Here is a 22,964-nt window from a genome sequence, read left to right on the forward strand (position 1 = left end):
AAAAACAACAAAGGATGTAAATAATTGAAATGTAATAAAAAGTTAACATCAGGAGTCTAACAGATTAAGGGAGAAAATAATTATAAGCTATGTTAACAAAAAATTAAATCCGTAATTAAAAAAAACGAATAAAAGAATTAAACACATGAAAACTAAGGCTTTAAAATAAGAGAAATGCAAATTCAAGCACCTTACCTCTTGTGAAGCGAGCTTCATCAAAATAAGATATTTATGAAATCCAAAACAACTGTACTTTTTCTTCCTAAGAAGAATCTGAAAAAGCATGAGAGTACCTAAAGAAATTTTTTAATATACTTGAAATATACTTAGAAGGAGAATTGCTTGATTTTTTTCGGGGGCGGGGTGGTAGAAGTTAGCATATGACTGAGACTTTATCAGGCATCATAATATCTGTTATCTTCTTCTTTAATCCTCACTATAACGCTGTGAGATGTGAGACAATATTCCCATTTTATACATGAGGAAACTGAGGCCGAGAAAGATGTAAAATAACTTGCCCAAGATCACACAGCTCAGTGACAGAGCTGGACTTCCAAATCAGGCGTATCTAACTCTGAAGTCCATCTTTTACCTCTGCCATCTCACTTCTGTTGACTTATTTTTCAGTCTCCCTCTTTATTTTTCTAATTTTGTTTTAAAAATAATTCCGTCTTTTAAAAAATAGTTTGACTTAGGTAGGGTCAAGAGTTAGTAGATAAATATAGGGTATATTAGTGTGTTGTGAAATTAACTGTGAAATTTCTCTGCACTGAGAATGTTAAAAACAAGGAAACTTGTTCCATTTTTGTAAACACCTCTGGACAAAGAATTCACATAAAAGTCAGAGGTATCCCAAGTTTAGAGGCCCTGAACATCGTATAGGAGCAACCATCACTTTGCCACTCAATTCTGAATACCCGGGTAGTAGGGGACCTGGAAGGTTGAATGAGTTTAAGGAGTTATAGTGCTTGGCCTGCCTTTGCATCCCAGGGCACGGTTTGCTCTTGTCATCCTAGCTGGTAGTAGGGGTCACAGGCTAGTCCACTGAAGCCTAGTCAGCTAGTACTCATAATACCATTTCAGCCACTGACCAACCATCAGAACGTGTTCTATGTGAAAAAATTTCTTCTGACTTCTGAACAATTATTTATAAATTAGTTTTTAGAATGCACCCTATTTAGAGACAGACGACCTATAATTTATTATTTTAATTCAACTGAATATTATGATTTGTTTTGTTTTGTTTTGTTTTTTGTTTTGTTTTTGTTTTTTTTGGAGGAAGATTAGCCCTCAGCTAACTACTGCCAGTCCTCCTCTTTTTGCTGAGGAAGCCTGGCTCTGAGCTAACATCCGTGCCCATCTTCCTCTAGTTTATACGTGGGACGCCTACCACAGCGTGGCTGCCAAGCAGTGCCATGTCCGCACCCGGGATCCGAACCAGCGAACCCCGGGCCGCCGAGAAGCGGAACGTGCGAACTTAACCACTGCGCCACCGTGCCGGCCCCTATGATTTTTATTTTATAGTCTCATTTCCTTTTAAAACTTATTTTCAAGCTAATTTCCTTTGTTTTAATGAAATAGAATCCCAGCTTCCAGTGCAGTGATCCGAGTCAAAGCCTAGAATCCTGGAGAGAAAATCATTGCCAGCATTTTATTCACACTCCTAAGGGATCCTGTTATAATGCCAAAATTCTGTGAAACGGTTGAAAGGTTTCGTTTGGTGTTCTTTCCTTTTGACAATTGAGTGGAATCTCTTTTGCCACTTAATTGTCTGATTATTCTCCTTACCCTACTTTTCCATTCTGTGATTTCCATTCTGTGAACTCTTTTGTATTTTAAAAAATATTTTTCTTTCTTGTTGGCTAGTTTTCTGTACTATAATACAAATAATATTTACAAGAAAAAGGCCATTAAAGTAGAAAAATATTTTTTGGTGATAGTAGTTGCTTGTGGATAATTGCTATCTTGCTGACATCCTATTGTACCTTAAATCTCTGGAGGAAATTTTCATAAGTAATCAAAATAAGAATAATTGAAGGTTTCTGATTACTATTATTTCTTTTTTGCTTGTTCCACGAGTAAAAATTTAATCTCACCTTAGTTGTAGGGACATTTCCAGTGTTCTAAAATGTCTATCTCATTTTGTTAGGACCTTAAATAATTGTTGTATTTCTGCTTTGGTGTTAAAATTTATATTCAATCATGTTAACAGTAGGAAAAAAAGGTAACTGGGAATTCTGTAAATTTTCTTGTTAGTAAAAATTTGTGTTTTGTGATTGCAGTTGTTTCTCACTAAACAACTTGTAGCCTATGTTAGAATTTCTAATCAAGTTTCTTCTAATGGCAAGAAATAGGAACTCCCTCAAGACACCTCCAGAAAGATGTGTTAATTCTAAAAACCCAACAGCATCTCCCAATTCAAAGTCAAGAGCTGTAGGATACCCAACGCGCCACAGACGCCAGAATCAGGTCCTGGAAAGCTGCTAAATGTGGAAACTAACAGCAACGTCTTGGCGTTTGATCTTCCAGGGGCCCAAACTCTGGTATTTACAGGGTGATTTAAACGATTTTCACAGTTTTGATTATACATGATTTTTCTCGTGAGCTGACCTCTTTAGAAGGTGCAGCCTTCACTATATCTTCCTTCTCCCTGCCTCTCTCATCATAATACTTCCGAATTCCTGAGAGAAACATCAAATTGGCCCAGTTCATCATTTAATGCCAGCTGTTCCATACCGACTATATTTAGACATCAAATATTCTTCAGTTTAATGAAGAGGTAAATACCAATTAAGCTGAGAAAATTGAGTGTATTTTATGCCATTGATTTCCATTAATAGATTGAAAACCTATCCCTTCAGAATAATACAACGCTAAAATACGGACCTGCATATTTGCTGTAAGAAGAAATTCTTATTATTTGTAGGTCCGTGGTCTCTGGTGTGGTGGTCGGGTGTCAGTGCATGTTTCTATTACTTTTAAAATGTGGCAGTCCTGAGTGAGCTCCATGGATCTCTCCTGATGTCTTTGAGAAGGAGCATTAACTGAAGCCCTCAGGATCCGTTTTTAACTGTATTGACAGTTTAAACTATTGGAGTTTCTCTGGTAGTTAGGTATACGCTAATTAGTAGCATAATTTTATTAACCTTAATGCCGTGCAGTAGAACAACCACAGGTGTCGTAAATTAACTCGAAGATATTTTAGGAAGTAGAAATGATGATGATGATGATGATGATGATAGTGTTGGTGGCGATGGTGTGGTGTCAACAGCAGCAGCTAACTTACAATGTGCCAGGCACTGTTCCGAGACTTCGTACAGATTAACTCATCTAATCTTCACAACTTTCTGGGGTGGATATTATTATCACTTCCATTTTTTAGATGAGGAAACTGAGGCACAAAGTGTTTAAGCAGTTAGTAAGTGACAGAGTTGGACTACAAGCTCAGGCAATCTGGTTCTAGAGTTTCCTCTCAATTTCTACCACGATGTCTCAGAAAGTTCTTCACTCTTGCATGAGTCATTCTTGAAAATGGGTAAGAAAGAGGGTTCTGTTCCCTTGAAAGGTAAGCAGTATTAAAAGATCCCTAATTCAACTTTCAGGTAAAATTTTGGTTAACATAGTATTAGCATTTCATACTTGTTCATTAATTTTCTTCTTTATCTTCATAATTGAACAAGTCCTATTGGCTTAAGTCTGTTGAGCTTAAGGATAAAGCATCGTATCTTTAATATCTGCAATTGATGTTCATCTTTGATTTGGTTATTTTTTTGATACCCATCTGTCTTATGACCGATAATACTTTTTTTTGGTATTGTTTTCCACATATTTTCCTGACATGATGAAGGTACTCATAGATGTTTACCCAGGATAAATGAAACATATGCCTGCAAAAATATTTGTACAGGAATGTTCATGTGTGTGAGAGTCCCGGTTTTTCCATATCCTCACCAACATGTGTAATTTTCTGTTTTTGTTTCATAGCCAACCTAGTGAGTGTGAAGTATCTCATCATGGTTTTGCTTTGCATTTCCTTAATAACTAACGATGCTGAGCGTCTTTGCATGTGCTTCTTGGCCACTTGTATGTCTTCTTTGGAGAGATGTCTATTCAGGTCCATTGTCCATTTTTTAATTGACTTGTCTGTCATTTTGGTTTTTTGTTTTGTTTTGTTTTTGAGGAAGATCAGCCCTGAGCTAACATCTGCTGCCAATCCTCCTCTTTTTGCTGAGGAAGACTGGCCCTGACCTAACATCTGTGCCCATCTTCCTCCACTTTTATATGTGGGACACCTACCACAGCATGGCTTGCCAAGCGGTGCCATGTCTGCACCCGGGATCCGAACTGGCGAACCCCAGGCCACTGAAGCAGAACGTGTGCACTTAGCCGCTGTGCCACCAGGCTGGCCTCTGTCATTTTGTTTTTGAGTTGTAAGAGTTCTTTATATATTCTGGATACCAGACTGTTATCAGATATATGATTTGCATATATTTTCTCTCATTCTGTAGGTTGTCCTTTCACTTTCTTGATAATGTCCTTTGATGCACAAAAGTTTTAAATTTTGATGAAATTTATCACTTTTTCTTTGGTTGCTCATGCTTTTCCTGACAAAAACATTTTGATGAGTGAAAGAAGCCAAGCATTAGAGTACATACTGTCCTATTCTATGTATATGAAACTCTAGAAGAGACAAATATAAACAAATCCATAGTTGCTTGAATTGACTGGGAAGAGGCACAAGGAATGTTTTTGTTATGATGGAAATCCTCTGTATCTTGATTGTGGTGGTAGTTACATGGGTATATATATTTGTCAAAACTTACGAAGTGTGCGCTTAAAATGGGTGCATTTTATCACAGGTAAAGTATACCTCAATAAAATTGATTTAAAACAAAAAGAATATATACAATTTAGTTATCCAGTCTACCATTGATGGACATGTAGATTTTTTTCAGTGTTTAGCTATTTCAAACAATGCAGCTATGGGCATTCTTATATATGTACTTTTGTGCGTGTATGTAGTCATTTCTAGTGGATATGTACACCTAGGAGTGGCATTGCTGAGTCATAGATATGCACACAGTCACATTTAATAGAGACTAATAAACAATTTTCCAAAGTGACTGTACCAATTTATACACTCACCAACAGAGTATGAGAGTTCCAATTGCTCCATATCCTCACTGACACTTGGCATTTGCCAGTCTTTAATTTTAGTCATTCTAGTGGGTGTATAGTGGTATGGAATGTGGGTTAACTTAAATGTTCCTGAAAACTAATGAGGTTGATTACCTTTTATTTGGTTATTAGCTGTCAGTCCTTTTTTTAAAGAAAATTAATTTGTAGGAGTTCCTTAAATATTCTCGATGAGAATTTTGTTATATATATAGCAGATATCCAGCTGTGACTTGCCTTTCAACTTCTTTTTAGTAACTTTGATAAAGGGAAGTTCCTAATTTTAATGTAGTCCAAATTATCAGTCTTGCCTGTTATGAGTAATACTTTGAGTCCTATTTAAGAACTTTTTCCTACTTCATGGTTGTGAAGATATTCTCCTGTTATCTCAAGATGTTTTATTGTTTTATTCACCATCAAAGCTACAATTCACCTGTAATTGATTATTTTTACATGTGATATGAGGTCAAGATTAATTTTTTCCCCGTATGGATGTGCGTTTGACCCTGCATTGTTCAGTGAAAAGTCTGTACTGTCCTACTGCTCTGTAGTACCACCTTGATCAAAAAGTGTCCCTATATGTGTAGGTTTGTTTCTGGGCTTTCTTTTATTCCAGAGGTTGGCCTCTGGCTCATTTTTGTACAGTTTCCAAACTAAGAATAGTTCTATATTTTTTAAAGGGTTGTTAAAAACAAAAGAAGAAGAATATATGACAGAGACTGTACATTTTCTGCAAAGCCTAACCTATTTACTAGCTGGCCCTTTACAGATAAAGTTTGCCAACTTCTGTTCTATTCCATTGGTCACTTTCTTGGTAGCAAGAAAACACTCTCCTCCTTACTGTAGCTGTATAGTAAGTGCTGCTATTAGCTAGAGTCTTTCAGTTTTGTTTTTCAAGACTGGGTCAGCTATTCTTGTCATTTGCAGTGTAAGTTTTAGAGTTGGTATTTCAGTTTCTAGACCCCCCCCCCCAAAAAAATCCTGCTAAAATTTTGATTGATTTTGTGTTATTTACAATATTTGAATACTTGAAAATATTTGAAATAATTAAATCTTCCAATCTATGAATGTGGTGTATTTCTCCCATGAATGCGTGTTGAGTTTTTCTACCTCTTTTGGGATAGCCCTTTGATTTTTTTTTCTCTTATAATCTCTTAAAATAGTGAATTATGTTGATTTATTTTTGAAATGTTAAACCAACCTTGCATTCCTGGACTAAACCAAGCTTGTTCATAATGTATTATACTTTTTACATATTACCAGATTTGGTTTTCTGTTTTATTTAGGAGTTTTGCATCTCTGTTCAAGGATTGACCTTCACCTAAAGGTGTACATGGGTCTTTTTGATGTTTGATGTATCAGTTCAGATTCTCTGAGAAGCACACACCAAGAAGAAACAGATGGCATGACAAGATTAGACATGCCAGAGCTTTGTTGGGAGAAATGCCTGTGAAGGATAAAGAAGGGAGCAGGAGAGGATGGGGAAGACTTCAGATTGTGATACAGGTCTGACAGCTGTGAAAGAAGAGAGGGAGAGAAGGATTTGGTAGGAAGGACAGTCCTAAGAAGGTCTCTGCTAGGCTAGTGATGACTTCCCAAGCAAACACTGCCTCTTAGAGGAATCCTGCATTGGACAGGAGTAGGGAAATGTGGCCTCACGGTGAACATGATGGTGCATCTCAAGGGGTGGCAGCTGGGGCTGTCAGTCAACTGTGTTCTCTAGAGAGGGTTTTCTTGAAGGAGATCTGAGCAACATACCTCCATTCTTGACATGGTTCGGCTTCTACTTTTTCATCCTTACTCACAGGTTATATTCCTTTGGAGGCCCCACCTGAAAGATAAGGTGTTTTCCAGGGCCCCCCTTCTTTGCTGCCCTCAAATACCTATTTTTGTGACCCCAGCCCTTTGAGACTGATGGAAGCTCTGCACAGCTCTTCAGTTTCTCAGCCATTACTTTTGAAGCAGAAAATGCCTCAAGGCAAAAAGCAGTTAAAACACTGGGCTCACCTCTCTGAAATTCCTTCTCTCGGGATCTTGTCCCTTCAGGCCCTTTCTGCCTGGGTAACTTTTTTGCCTTCACACGAATGGTATTTATCCTGTGTCTAACTTTTCTGCTTGTTGTTTATGGGTGAAAGAGTTGATTCTGAAACAAGGTAATTCACTATAGTTAAATTTGGAAATTTTTGTCTGTTTACATTCAATGTAATTAATTATATATTTATTGTTTAATCTCCTATTTTATTTTGAAATTTCTGTTTCTATTTTATCTCGAATTTCCTATGGTTGTTTTTTCTATCCTTTTTTGAGGAAACAGAATCATTTCTCTTTTATGCTCTCTGCTTGAGAGATTATATAATATATTGCCATTCTTTTAGTGGTTATCCTAGAAATTATAATATGCAAGTTCATCAGAGTCTAATGCTAATTAATATTTTATTCTCCTCTTAAAGCATATTAATTCTACTTACCTCCTTCCTACCCACATGTTACTTTATGTTGTGTTGCAATTCTCTCAGGATTTTTATTCCCCCTTGAAAGGTCTTTGTTTTGCCCTCATGTTTGAAAGATACTGTTGCTGGGTAAAGAATTCTAAGTTGATATTTTCGTCCAGCATGTTGAAGATAATATTCTACTCTCTTCTGGCTTTTATTGTTGCCGGTAAGAAGTCATATTTTGGTTTATTGGTTCTTTGAAGGCAAATTTTTTTATAGCTGCTTTAACAATTTTCTCTTTATCTTTGGTGTTTGGCCATTTCATAATGATGAGTCTAGGTGTGGATTTATTTTTATTTTTTTGGTTTGGGATTCATTGAGCTTCTTGTATCTGGATTGATGTCTATCATCAGTTCCAGAAAATTTTCAGCCAGCATCTCCTCACATTTTGTGTCCCTCTATCCCAATGCTCTCTTTTCTTCTGGGGCCCAAATTAAACATATGCTAGATCTTCTTAGGAGCATGGCTCTTAAATTCTCTATTTTTTCCTCTTTTTTTTTTCTTTCTGGGCTGCATTCTAGATAATTTCTTACAATATACAATAATTTTCTTCTTAGCTGTTTGAGTTTTAAATTTTGATTATTAGAAGCTCCTTAGGGTACTACATCAGACATGCTTGGTCATGTCTTAAGAGTTTCCTTTTTTACCATTTTTAGGCTTGTTTTTAAAATTTGTTCAAACATAGTAAACAGTTTTTTTATAATCTGGTAATTCTGTTATCAGGAGTCTTTGTGAGTCTGTTTCTCTTTCCTCTTTTTTCCTGCTGATTCTAGCTCAAAGTATGTTGGTTTTTGTGTGTTTTGTTGCTGTTTTGCTATGCATGTTACACTATTTTGTGTTTATTGACCTCCAAAAACTATTACTGGAGGGTCTTTGAGATCTAGAATGAAAAAGCTGTTCTTCAGGTAGATTGGTATTTGCTTTTATTCAGAGCCAGGCTATTTCATGGTTTAGCCTACAAATCTATGTGAAGTTTGGCCTAGAGCCATGTCTTTCTTGGAGGTTGGTTTTCCCTCCCCGCCCCCGACTCCAACTTTGCTTAACCCCAAGGTGGCCTCTGGGTTGATGGAGCATTCTTTCCACTTACCCTTACTCTTTAATGTGGGGAGAGTCTCCTAATAGATTCCTAACTGGACATAACTTGGGATCTTTTTTCTGCCTGCTGGGTAAAGAAGCCCTTCAAATGGAAGTAGCCTGGACATATATTATATTATTGATATTAATAGTATTTCGAGATATAATTTTCTAGTTGCTGGGCCTTACATGTATATTCACTATGGCTTAAATATAAGTTGTGCATTGTCCTATACTAGCTCAGTTGGCTAGTACATTGATAACTTTGTTGGGTGATTTGCTGCCCATGTATTTGTCCTATTAAAATACTTTTAAAAATTCTATCAATGTAGTTATAATAAAATTGTCCAGTTATTTGTGGTTTGCTATTGTGTGCCATGTTGCCTAATGTAAAAATGTATAAGCTTATATACATACACACACATATGTACACATACATATACATATTCACATACACAAAGATTATCATAAATGATTCTATATGTTGCTAGTAACAAGTTAACCTCAATATATTTATTCTATTCCTCTCCATTTGACAAGTGGGAAAGGAGGGCCCCAGGATCTTCTTCTGATTAAATAGGACCTGGTCAAAACACTGGGGAGCCTCAGATCTAAAGGGCAATGATGGCAAAGATATATATATGAATTTTGAAACTATGATACATATTTTATTAAAAGATGGAAAGAACTTGAAACTTTTGCTTGAAAAGGAGATGCTTAAGGAGAGAAAGTGGTCGCTGTTTCCAGATGTTTGGAAGGCTCTTGGTACCAGGTGGAGCCGGTTGTTGGAGGCTTCTCATTAGTGAAAGATTCGGTTAGACTCCCTCCTTCTCTGCTGGGGAATCTCCACTGCTATTTTGGAGACAGTTAAGCTGAGTGATCGTTCATGCTGCCTGGTGAACAAGTAGAGACTTTCCGCCTCCTGATATGCCTGGTCCTGGGAGGTGGGGGCAGCAATGCAAATCCAACATGGGAAAATAGAGAAATAAGAGGAGTGAGCATATCTGTCATCAGAAATTGGTCATTAGAATATGCAAAATCAAATCTTCCTACATACCCAGGCTATTCATTATGTTTATGAGAAAAAAAATGTTTTTATGTATTACTTTAAGAACAGAGGTCATTAAGGATGGAAATTGCCTTTTACTGTCAAATTTTCAGTGCCTAGTAAGTACCTGGGACGTAGTAGGAGTGGAAATGTTTGTTGAGTAAATATAGCGCATAAAGGGAGAAACCGCCACCTTGACCTGGCACTATTCCAAATTGATGGTCCTGAAGTTGGGGAGTTTGGCGTGTTTGCGTCCTTACCTCTGCTGTCGAGGAAGGAGACTCCAGTCTCTGCTGCCTTCCCGCTTTTCTTTCATCTTTCTCCCATTAGTTCCCTTCTAATGCGAAGTGTCAGGGACACTTTTTAAATTTAGAAACCTTATCTCACATAGCTGCTAAGTGTGTAAACTGGAACAGCAATAACAACAACATGGCAATCCTGGACTTCTGGAGAATTTGAGCATCCTCCTTGTAAAATAAACTGGGAAAGTGGTCACGTTAAATGAGAGCTTAAAAAACTTCTCTTAACTTCACTTTAAACGTCCTAGGAAACTATGCTTATAATAATCTAAAATGAAGGAAATTTGATTGGTCTAAAGTAGGCATTGTCGGAAGTCCAGTTTTTAGGAGTAGGTTTTAAGACTTTGAAAAATATATTGCATGGAGTTAGTTTGGCAGTCAAGAAAATAAATACAATTAAAAAAATCTCTTTTGGGGTTCTAAAACCCGTAGAAATGTGAAATCTTTGATTTCAGAGAACTAATCGAAGATGCTGAAGAGATAGGGCTAAAAAGGTGAAAAGTCAAGGAAAGGACATGGTTGGAGTATTAATGTTCTCTGCTGTCCTGTGGAAATAACTTCTCTATAGATAATGTCCCAGAGATGAGCCTGTAATTAGGTGAATTTGAGCTGTCTTCTCCTGGCTGCTCGCTAACTTAAGACCTTGATCACAGACCGCACTTAGCTGGATAGTTGCATTTTTTTCTTGATTGCTCTCGAGCTAATCTACAAAGTATGTGATTTACAGATACAATTAATAAAAAGTTAATTGTATTAGTTATTGTCCCTGCTTTTGAAGTTTAACAGATAACTTTTCATCTTTGGTATAGAACCAGAACAGAAATATTTGTGTGTGAATGCTAAACGCATTAAATCTAGAAATATATTTCCTGTTGTTGAGTCATTCACTTAGCGAACATTTGATGAGTCACTGCCATGAGCCAGTCACTATAAGCTAATTGCTGGGAAGGGAGCAAAGTGGCCTCTAACCTTACTTCCTTCAGACAGTTGTCCAAATGTCACCTGTCAGAGAGGGCTTCTCTGACCATTTCGTAAAAGTGGTATGACAGCCCTGCCCGTCGCTTTTACTTCCCTTCTCGCTTGGCTGATTATTCTCCATAGCACTTGTCACCATCTCTCATACTACTTATTTTTTGTTGAACAGTTGTCTGCCTCATTTGGAAAGTAGAACAGGAACTTTATTTTGTTTATTACTTTTTTCTTAAAATTCAGAGCGGTTCCTGGCATGCAGACATTAATGAATAGATGGATGGATGGATGGATGGATGGGTGGGTGGGTGGATGGACGGACAGATGGATAGATAGATAGATAGAAAGATAGATAGGATACAGACTCTGGCTTCAAGAAGCTCCTACTCTGGTGGAGGATGAAGTGTAAAATAATTCCAGAAGTGCGGAAGTAGAGGGATGTGCAATTGCTATAGGTCACAGCACGGGGAATCATCTAACTATCAGGGGAGATTCTAAAGTGGGGTGTCGTTTGTGCTGTTGACAGATGAAGAGGATTTTATCAGGAGGAAGGCAAAGCAGCATTCTAGAACAGATTTCAGAGGTATTTAGAATATACATTTGCCCAGATTTGGGGGCAGGACTTGAGGATGGATTGTGTGTCACTAGTTAAGGATGACGTGTGGAGGATCATGCTTGGCTTTTCTGGCACGAATGAGTGGATAGATGGAGGTGCCATTCACTGAGGGACACTGGAGGGGAAACATCTCGATCCCCTCCCCCTGGGGAAATGAGTTTAGGGCAAGTTGCATTTCTGATGCCTGTGGAATGTTTAGTGCTTAGTTGGAAATTTGTGTGCAGAGCTTATAGGGAAGGTGGGGGGGGTGAAAATAGATTTGGAAGTCATCATTATATATGTTATAATTAAGTTCTAGGCATAAATGAAACTGTACACAGACAGTATGAAGATGTAGAGGATGAAGCTAGGATCCGAGGGAGGGCAACATCTAAGAGATGGTCAGAGAGGAAATTGGAGAATAAGTTTTGAAGGTATGAAGAGAGCCAGGAGGAGTTGGTGACTTGTTAATTAAGAGGTGATAATTTTAAGCGAGGAGTGGATAACTTGTCATTTGTTGTAGAGAATTCATTAGGATGGGGACTAAAAAGATACTGTTCGGGGGCCAGCCCAGTGGCATAGTGGTTCAGTTTGGTGCGCTCCGCCCCAGCGGCCCAGGTTCGCAGATTTATATCCCACACGTGGACCTACACCACTTGTCAAGACATGCTGTGGTGGTGACCCACATACAAAATAGAGGAAGCTGGGCACAGATGTTAGCTCAGGGCCACTCTTCCTCAAGCAAAAGAGGAAGATTGGCGACAGGTGTTAGCTCAGGGCCAATCTTCCTCACCAAAAAAAAAAAAAAAGGGATACTATTGGACAGGATCTGACAAATAGCAAATTGGTAAAGTTACTTGAGAACAGTTTCAGTGCAGTGGACAGAAGGGATGAAGAAACCAAATATCAGCAATCAGAATGTAAGTTAGAGCAGTAAACTACACATGAGAGCAGGAGTGGGCTGGGTGGGCAGTTTGGTGCCGCAGGGGACATTTGTCAGTGTCTGAGAAACCTTGAATTAGAAGTAAAGAAATGAGGATTAACGAGTATAGACTATTCTTGTAAGAAGTATGAAAATGAAGGATAGGGAATGAGAAATGATAGCTGATTGGAAAGCCAGAGAATTCTGTTGTTGTGTAAGTGTGGGAATCTGGAGAGAAGATTAGAGAGTAACAGGTTTTATGCATGAGAAGAGCTAATTAGGGGAGAATGGTCCTGAAGAAGGCTGGGACCTAAATCCTCACCTGTGGTAGGACAAAGGAAGGAAGAATGGGCAAAGATGGAAAGAAATTGAAGATACAGCAAGTGAGATATAGTGAAGTTAAGAGACAGGTTATCCAAATAGTGTGAGGACATCAGCATGGAATAGCAAGTTCAAGAAGGCTATTAGAAGTTTGAAACAGCAACCTGGAGGGAATGGGTGTTAAAACACAATTGAGAGACTTTATGGAGCAGTGTCAAGAACTTAGCTGAACTTGGGAACTATAAATCACTGGGCTCGTGCAGTTTTGTTCAGCTGAATTAGCAGGCCAAGAGCAAGAGCAGAGCAGGCATGTGGTTGGAATTCTCCACACTTGGAGATGGGCAAATTGAATGCTTTCAAAGGTCAAGAGGGAAAGGAAGTTGAGGCTGCCGGTGAATTTTGTTGAAATATTGATCCATGGGTAATCTTAGTGTGGAAGAAAGTGATTTCTGGAGGGAGATTGATAGTCTTGAAGAGTAGAGAGGGCCAACAGGAATGGGAGGTCTTGACAGAGTCGACGAGCAAGTTGAATTGGTTGAGGGATGGCGCGATGGTAAGGTAGGAGATGGAAAGATAGTTGCTTGTGGTTAGAGCATTGTAACAAATTTTTCTGGTTTGTAGGGAAATTAAAGTGTAGCACAACAGGAATAACAAGGCTATGAATCTAGATGTGATATATAGTTTGTGAAATTCCTGAAACTTTAGAGAGAGAAAAAAACCCATGTTTCATAAACTTCGAATACCCCAGAAGACAGATCCCAGGATGTTTTGTTCGTTGTAGGGTAAGCAGCTCCTGGCACATTTACGAACTCAGTAAATATTTGTTGAATGAATAACACCCTTCCAGAGTCCTTCTTGCCTGGTTGTTTATAATGCTAGAAAATTTTGGTTCGCGTCTGACACCTAGTGGTATTGTACTCAAATTAGCATAAGTGGCAGCATTCTCCTTCTACTATTTGAGGAAAATTGTGCAGACCAGTTGCAGTATGATAGCTTTGTTCCTGAAACAAATCTCTCAGTTGTCCTTGGATAGGTTTACTGTTGATGTTTTCCAGGGCTTTAATTTGAATCAGTCAGCAGTAAATAATTCTTGAGCATCCACTGTATGCCAGGCACTGTTCTACATACTGGAGATATTCATGCTGTGAATGGCCTCTTGCATCCATGAACTCACCGAATTTGAATGCACAGGCAGAGCATCCTACTGGGCATGGGTAACTTGTTCAGGAACTTAATTTAGGGTTCTGTTGTGATTCTGCACGTGGAACCCTTCTAAATTCATTCCATAGTTTTTGCTGCTATCATTTCCATGTCGTGACGTACCGCTTTTCATTAATGTTAAGTAGACATTTAGGAGGCTGAAAGTAGGATTAGGTTTGTTGTTGACTAGTGTTGTCCACGCTGTGTAGATCACTACATGCTATGGAGAACGTGCAAGGATTTTGTTGTCTTTCCTTTAAGAAAAGCAAAGAAAAATTCTTATCTGTTAGTGATGCATACCGAAGTATGCATATTTATGAATGAATTGGCATGATATCTTGGATTTGCTTTAAAATATTTTAGGAAAAAAGGGTGAGTATAAATGAAACAAGAGTGACTTTTTTTTATAATTATTAAGTGATGCTCATGTGGGTTTATTCTATTTTCTCTACTTTTGTGTATGTTGGACATTTTCCACAATAAGAAGTAAAAAAAAAATAATTAGATGAGTCTAGGTTGAAAGAAAGTTTATCATGATTAGGTTAGAACATGGTCTGCTTTTTAGTATTTAAGGGATTTTCTTATTTCATTTTATTCCATTTGATATTATGTGAAGATCAGATTGAGTGGAGAGTATGTGTTTGCTTATGATAGATATAATGTGATCGAGTCCTAGCAGGTGACATTCTACTGACAACATCCAGAGATCATTGGGATTTTGGATGTGAATCTCATGATAATTATTGGAGCTGCAGATTGGAGACTTGGGAGGTATAATTTTAAAGTACTAGTCATCACTCTTGAAGTGAGAGCATCTTAAGTGGAAATTTGGGGAACACCTAGATTTAGTAAGCTGGTGCTTTTTTTTTACTTAGTGCTTCTGCTATTACCAAAGGAAAAAAAATACCCAAGGATCTGCCATATCAGTCTTCTTAAATTGGATTCCCCTTCATTTCTTATCATATAGGGTGTATTTATCATATGATACATAGATTTTTGATGTTAGATAATGTGTCTCTGTTAGGCTTTTAAGATACTTTTGTTTGCCATTAGCAAACCGCACCCCCAAAATAAAAATTAGAAGGCTGTTATCAACAATTTTATAGTTATGAAATATTTCAGGCAAACAGAAAATATAGGAAAAAATGTCACTTCCAAATGCTTGCCACCTATTTTTGCCATCTTAACGTTTCAGTATCCTCCCCTCTCTTCCACATCTCTGTCTCTCTCTTCAAGACATAAAGGTGAGTATTCTAACTATGGTTAAGGCCCTTTGACACCACTCTTTCCCTGCTCTCTTCCCCCAGAGGTAGCCACGAGCCGGAACTTGTTGTTTATTCTCTTTCCGTTTGTTTTTTGCCTTAATGGATCCATAATTCCTAACTTCTGCTCAACAAATTCTTCTTCCTGCCCAGTTTTTCTTCTGTGACCATCTATTATCCATCAAAGAGAAGTAAAGATCATTTTTCCTCATTCAGACTTAACTTTGATGTCTATTTCAACCTACATGATGGTTTCAATTATTTTTGGTCTGCAAAATAGATATTAATTTCAATAAGCTATTTAATTGATTTTCTTTAAATAGTGAACGCCTGGGGCTTTCATACTCCCTTATGTGATGTACCCCTGAGCTTTCCACCTTTGTGGAGAGTCCTCTTCTCCCAAGCCTTTTATAACTTTCATACTGAAGCATAATTTAATTGCAAAAGGCTTCTCTTGTGTAGAGGTAGAGTTGGGTTTTTTCTTACAATAAAGAAATCAATAAAAAGAATACTTTTTTTTAAAAAAAAAGTCTTTATTAAAGCAGAGAGGATTTGGTTCCATTCAAAAAATTGTCCAGTCGGGTCTTTGAGAGCTTAGAGAAGGGATAAAAAGCTTAATCTCAGTGATAGCCATTATTTTCTATTGCTTTGCTTTTGGTTAAAATACGGGCTGCTATTTCTTCGTGTGAAGCATATGTTTCTCAGTGTGTCTCCAGAACTATAGGGTTCCCTGACCTGGGCTTATGTATTTTTATGTGGCTCTTTCATTACAGGGTTCTTTTTGTAAGTGGCACAGTTCAATTTTTGTTCCTTCTTGAAATAATCTATTTGCTTTAGTCTCTTTGCTTTGTATACTTAATATTTTAAATTTTGAAATGATTTAAATGTTGCAAGTGACTTTGACTTTCACATTCTCCAAAGAAGAGGTCATTAGAGGTTTAGATCGTCTTAACTGACAGAGCCCAGGGTCTAGACAGCAGTCTCTTTGAAGACAGGTGTGTAGTTTGGGTCAGAGTTACTGGAAAAATTTTAAGTATGGTCTCTCTCACTTTTCTCCTTGTTTTCTTTAGTCATCCTTTTTCCTTGGTCTGTATTCCCCGACTTCCCCATTATGTGACAGTTAAGTTTGTATAGATACTCTTTCAACCAGTATTTATCAGACACTCAGTGTCACAAGCACTGTGGCGTCCGTCATCCCTGATCTGTGTGTAAACCTTCTGGAGGTTTATCATCAGACTAGCATAGTAATACGTAGCGTTTATTAAATACCGACTTGTATTAGACATTACATAAGCATTTTAATAGATTATCTCTTTTAATCCTCACAACAACCTTGCCAGATAGGAATAATTATCATTCTCCTCATTTTTCAGATGAATAAACTGGGGCATAAATAAATCATTTGTCTAAAATCACTTGGAGAAAGGATTGCTGGATAAAATATGGGATGCCTGATTAAATTTGAATTTCTGATAAGACAACTAATAATTTTTAGTATAAGAATGTACCAAATATTGCAAAATCTGCTAACCGTACTTGGAAAATAAATGATAGAGCTGGAATTTTAATCCATGTACTCTGGGCCTGGGGCCCAAACTCTTAACTACGACCTTATGCTGGATGTGGAGAATAAAAATCACATCCACCTGGAGGTACATTGAGTATTTGGATGGCAGCTACTACCTATATATTATTATTTTTTTCCTCACATTACTTTTCCCCAACTGATTACATTTACTGATTATATTAATTTAGAAGTATGTACATTCCTATTTAAAGTGTAATATTCAAATTCAAGTAAATTCATATATACTTTTTACATCTTGTTCAAGTCTTTACTAATTGTGGAGTAAATAACATAAAATGGGACTTTTTCTGTACCTGGTCATTTTAGCCATTCCCATCTGTGTAAGATCATTGTCTTTTTACTTCCTTTTCTCAAATACAGAAAGATTTAATTACATGTGTGTGCTAAAAAGACACGTTTTCCTTTTCTTTTGGTAAGGTCAAGAAATGACACTAAAATAAGGTATTTAACAGTTCTTTGAAATGTGTCCTATGTGTTCTCAAAAAATTGAGAAATTATAAAATACAGATGTAGACTTGAAAGAGGCTTTTGCTAAGAGTTACCAGGGCAGCCATTTGGCTCTGCCAGATGCTCATGCTGGCAAGTAAGGAATAGTTTTTCCTGGTGAGTTACAATTCAGGATTGGACTTCTAGTGTTGCGTATCTAGACATTGACTTAAAAAAACTAAAGGCACACGAGATTGAATAACATGTCTTAAATTTGATACTTTTGATTTCCAGTTCCAGCAGAATGGCAGGCAACAGATAGTAAAAAGAAGACATTCTTGACATTAATGAGCCAAGTGTTCAGCTCAAGGTTTAGAGACAAGGAAGACGGAAAGTGAAGAGAAGTCTGTTTTTTAGTGAAACCTGCCTGTAATTGAGGGATATCGATGGGAAATTTTCTGTTGTCCAGAAGGAATTGGATGATAGCTAGGGTAATAATAGCAAGTCAGAGTTTTGGAGGAAGTGCAGATAGAAAAGCCCAGAAACAACAAGAATCAAAAGTACAGCTTAGGCATATAGGCTAGTGCCTTGACCTCTACTTCAGTCTATTCCATCATCATCTGTTCTCGCACTGTATTGAAAGATTTGTCAATGGCAACGTGTCTCTGATTCTACCAAGGCGGTCATTGCAAAACTAGTATTTCATTTTTGGAAATTAAAACCAAACTGTTTTGGACTACATCTATTCTGTATAAGTCAAACTTTCTATCAGAATTTTCAGGAGTCACTATATGGCTACTCAACCAACTTCTTATTTTGTAGAATTCATTAATGGTCATTTGCATTTTGTGTTTTTAAATATAAGTATGGTATAATCACCTTTGGGACAGAGTGGACTAGAAGACATTAATAAGAAAAATGTGTCTTCTCTTTTATTATGTAAGTCTTTCTATGAAAGCAATGACTTGATACAACAAAACATATTAAACTCTAAACCCTCAAATCTCTAGCCAAGAAAAAATAGTTGGCTTTCCTTTAAGGTCAACTGTTGTAATGTTGAATTGGCCCCAAAGGGACCTAGTTTGGTTACCACCTTGGTTGGAATTAAGTATTTGGATCCTTTCAAATTGATTGTAAGTGTACTATCCACTTGTATTCAGTAAAGCTAGACAAATGAGTAAGCCGTTCCGTTCCTTTTGAAGCAGCACGGAACATCATGTTTGGATTCAGACTTGGGTTCAAATCCCTACTCTGCAAGTTATTTAGTCTCTGTTTCCTCTTCAGTACAATCGCATCTTGAAGGCTTGTTGTGAGAATTAAACTACATAATAAATTTATTGACTTACTGAATAATTATTTATTGAATGCCTGCTCTGTGCCAGGCATTGTTCCAGGTGGTCTGGATATCAGTGAACATGACAGAATTCCTGCTCTTCATTTTAGTGGGAGAGACACAAAACCAACATGTAAGCCAATAAAAACGTAATTTTAAGTAGTGAGTGATAACTTCTATGAAGAAAAGTAAAGCCTGGCCTATATAGAAAATTTCCCCTAGCTTTTTATTATAATTTTCAAAGTACCATAGACACCTGTATGTCATCCATCATGCTTCAGCAATTAACATGCTGTTATATTTTCTTTATCCATCTATCTATATGCGTGTCTGAGTGTGTGAGTGTCTTGGTTTATTTTTTCCTCTGAACCATTTGAAAACTAAGTTGCATATATCATTATAATTAGTCCCTAAGTACTTCATTAAACATCTCTTAAGAATGAGGACATTCTTGGGGCTGGCCCCATGGCTGAGTGGTTAAGTTCGCGCACTCCGCTTTGGTGGCCCAGAGTTTCACCAGTTTGGATCCTGGGCATGGGCCTGGCACTGCGCATCAAGCCGTGCTGAGGCGGCATCCCACATAGCACAACCAGAAGGACCTACAACTAGAATATACAACTGTGTCCGGGGAGCTTTGGGGAGAAGAAGGAAAAAAAAAAAAGGTTGGCAACAAATGTTAGCTCAGGTGCTAGTCTTTAAAAAAAAAAAGAAAGAATTAGGACATTCTTTTATATAGTAGAGATTTAACTAACGTTAGTTCTCTTTTTCCTCCTAAACCTCATGGAGAGAGCAGTCATGGCTATCTGTCATAACTAATCAGAAGTGGCTAAAGGATTGATAATATTTTCATGTCATCTGAACATAGAGAAAAGGCTGTATAAAGTGTCTTTGGGCAGATATTCTGATATATATTTACTATAGATTTATAGTATTTCAAATTGGATGATAGATATTTTGCAAGTGTATTTTTATGACCTTTCAGAATTTTAATTCTTGAAATCATAAAAATATGACACTAGTCTTCATTTAAGAAATACGCAAGGAAGAGTGAAAATATGCATTGACTGAGGAGTTTGTTCACTTGCACGCTGTGCTGAGTGATTTTACATTATCTCATTTAGTCTTCATAGGAACCTTTCAAGAATGTAAAAATATAGAACAATTATAGAAGAAAATGTAATAATTTCTTTAAGTAAAAGAGTTTACTTAATTGCAACTGGACTATTGAGTGGCAAAGCAAGGACTTGAATCCAAGTCTAATGGCTTGTGAAACGCGAGCAATTTCCGCTAAACCCTGTTGCTTTCTCAGTAGTTGAGTTAGCCACTCACTGCTTTAGAGGACTTCTCTCAGAGTAAATAGCTAGATTTGTAAGGGGAGGTGCTGATAGCTATTCCTTTACTAGGAAATGTCTTTTGAGCCACCTTTGTGATACACGATGGTAAAAATTCAGTTTAGTGTGGCAATATAAATAGGAGTTCTTTCTATGTGACACTCAGTCACTTTCTGCCCAGCATTGCTGTTTAACTGGTATTGTTATATTACTCCATGCGTGCATGGGCCTTATTTTCTGTTATAGACTTCTTTAAGGGTCAGGACCTTGTCTTCTACTTTAGTGGTTCTCAAAGTTGAGTTGCATCACAATTGCCTCATTTCCGATTCAGAAGATCTGGGGTGGGTCTACAAATTTGCATTTCTAACACATTCCCTGCTGATACTAATGCTGCTGGTCAGGGGACCACACTTTGAGAACCCGTCTGGGGGCTGGCCCGGTGGCGCAGCGGTTAAGTTCGCACGTTCCGCTTCTCGGCGGCCCGGGGTTTGCAGGTTTGGATCCCGGGTGCGGACATGGCATCACTTGGCGCGCTATGCTGTGGTAGGCGTCCCACAGAGAAAGTAGAGGAAGATGGGCACGGATGTTAGCTCAGGGCCAGGCTTCCTCAGCAAAAATGAGGAGGACTGGCAGTAGTTAGCTCAGGGCTAATCTTCCTCAAAAAAAAAAAAAGAGAGAGAACCTGTCTGCCTTTTTGTCCCCTGATAGTATGTATCATGGTGCTTATCACTTCGCTTGTGTGTCCTCTCCTCTGCAAATCTTTCCTTGACTTCTATTTTGCTGAAACGTAGTTGTTTGCAAATGTTAGTGTGTGTAAGGATTGCCTGAGAAACTTGTTGACAAAGCAGATTTCTGATTGGACCCCAAAGCATTGGTATTGTAGCAAGCACCTTAGATGTTAATGCAGATGATCCATGGACAGCAGTCTGTGAAATATTTGACTTACAGGGTCGACCATGTGCTCCTCATTGCCATGGCCGGATGTTGTATTTGTCTCTGATTGTTTTTATACTATAGGGCCATTCTTTGTGTGTCTCTTTCTTACCAGAATCCCTGAAGGGAAGGGACTGTGTCTTATTCATCGTTAAAACTTAAAGCTTAGCACAATGCAGTGTTAAAAAGCAATAGAGTGTGGGGCTGGCCCCGTGGCCCAGTGGTTAAGTTCGCGCACTCCGCTGCAGGCGGCCCAGTGTTTCGTTAGTTCGAATCCTGGGCGCGGACATGGCACTACTCATCAGACCACGCTGAGGCAGCGTCCCACATGCCACAACTAGAAGAACCCACAACGAAGAATACACAACTATGTACCGGGGGGCTTTGGGGAGAAAAAGGAAAAAATAAAATCTTTAAAAAAAAAAAAAAAAAAAGCAATAGAGTGAGCACTGCCTGTGTAATCTAGCTGTGTGACCTTGGAGAATTTATTTAATGTCTCTGAGCCTCAGTTTCCTCTTTTATGCAATGATGGTAGTAATACTTACTTGCTATGGAATGTAACTCTCAGTTATATATAGTACTTACTGTAGTAATTTTTGTACAGAATGTACCCAGTAAAAAGAAACTGTTGCCACTGTTGTGGTTGTTGTTGTGTTATGGAAGAAGCAAAATAAATGTCTGATTTAATGAAAATCCCTAAATTAGGATTTTAGCATCCAAATGCAGGATGTGTATTTAACACTTCATAAAGGTCTTTGCTTAATTGTCTCAATTAAATATCATTTTCTATGTTGGTATTTTAATAAAATATTGTGACGTAAACCATGCCTTGGGCTTTTTCTCTCCCACAGGAAAACAAAGAAACCGCTTGGAACCAATGGACACCATCTTTGTTAAACAAGTTAAAGAAGGAGGGCCTGCGTTCGAAGCCGGCTTATGCACAGGTGCGGCTGGTCTTCTTCACCGTCTGCTGGTTCTGTCTTAGTCCATTTCTTCCTTCTTCCATATGTCATGTCCCTCCATATGTGTCTTCCTTTTTCTTCACGTCTGTTATTAGTATTTTGAGACCTAATTGATTGTATGTTTCTCGATACCCAAATGGGTGGATTTGAACAGAAATAATATAAATTATAAATCTTGGGCTAAACTTTTAGTCACCACTCAGATAATGGACTCTTGGAGGCCCTTGTAAATAACCTATTTTGCATACAGCTAATTTTGACAGAGGGTTACAAAGTAGCAAAATGGTGATGATATTTATTGCCGTAATTGAAATAATCTTGGATCTCCAAGTTCTGGAAACGCCTGATCTGCCAGAGGTGAATTGATGTATTTGCACTCCAGAGTGGCTCAAGTGTTCAGTGCCGTACAAGCCCAGCTTCGTCTACAGGTGTCAGTGGAGGTGGTCTGATGGCTCTTTGCCCTCAAACATTTTGTGATTTGTGATTTTAATAAAAACTAGAGATTTTGATTAGATTAATGCACACCAAAACCATTACTCTTTTCTCATATTTTTAAACATGAAGTAATTTTAAGTTGGAATTAGTGAAAAGCTATTTTTTATTGCCTTTTGAATAAAATGTTGTCTTTTGAGCTACAAATATAAGTAGTGAGTATCATTGCTAAGATTTCTTAGGATGCACTATTAATTTATTGTACCTTAATTAATTATCTTTTTCATCATTCTTAAAATAAGCCTAATTTCAATATCATAAATATGTATATTGATGTACATATGGGATCCATTACCTGGAGTGTATCATCTGTCATGTTCTAAGCCTCATACAATTGGGAAGATGAAGTGGAGATGCTGTGATAAGCACACAAAAAGGACATTTTTTTCTATTTTCCTTTTTCCCCTGTCATTTCTCTCCTCTTCTTTTCCTTTCTGCTCCTCTGAGTTTTTCTGTGTAATCTACATGTCCTTTTCCCCATTAAAAGGAAGAACAAGTTAATATATATAAAGTCAAAGTGATATGCATACCCATATTTAAGT

The 22,964-nt window shown here is 37.6% G+C and overlaps 1 protein-coding gene across 18 annotated transcripts in view; it reads left to right on the forward strand.

Moving 5' to 3' along the window:
- The window catches only part of ARHGAP21 (Rho GTPase activating protein 21), a 130,819-nt gene that overhangs the window by 59,691 nt on the left and 48,164 nt on the right, over window positions 1-22,964 (forward strand). For all 18 annotated transcript variants that reach the window (XM_070600979.1, XM_070600981.1, XM_070600987.1 and 15 more), the window contains one exon: window positions 21,820-21,912. In XM_070600979.1, coding sequence (XP_070457080.1) covers window positions 21,820-21,912 — 93 coding nt within the window. The remainder of the gene's footprint in view (window positions 1-21,819; window positions 21,913-22,964) is intronic.

The sequence above is a fragment of the Equus przewalskii genome, chromosome 30 (genome assembly GCF_037783145.1).
Source record: "Equus przewalskii isolate Varuska chromosome 30, EquPr2, whole genome shotgun sequence".
In the NCBI taxonomy this organism is placed as follows: domain Eukaryota; kingdom Metazoa; phylum Chordata; class Mammalia; order Perissodactyla; family Equidae; genus Equus; species Equus przewalskii.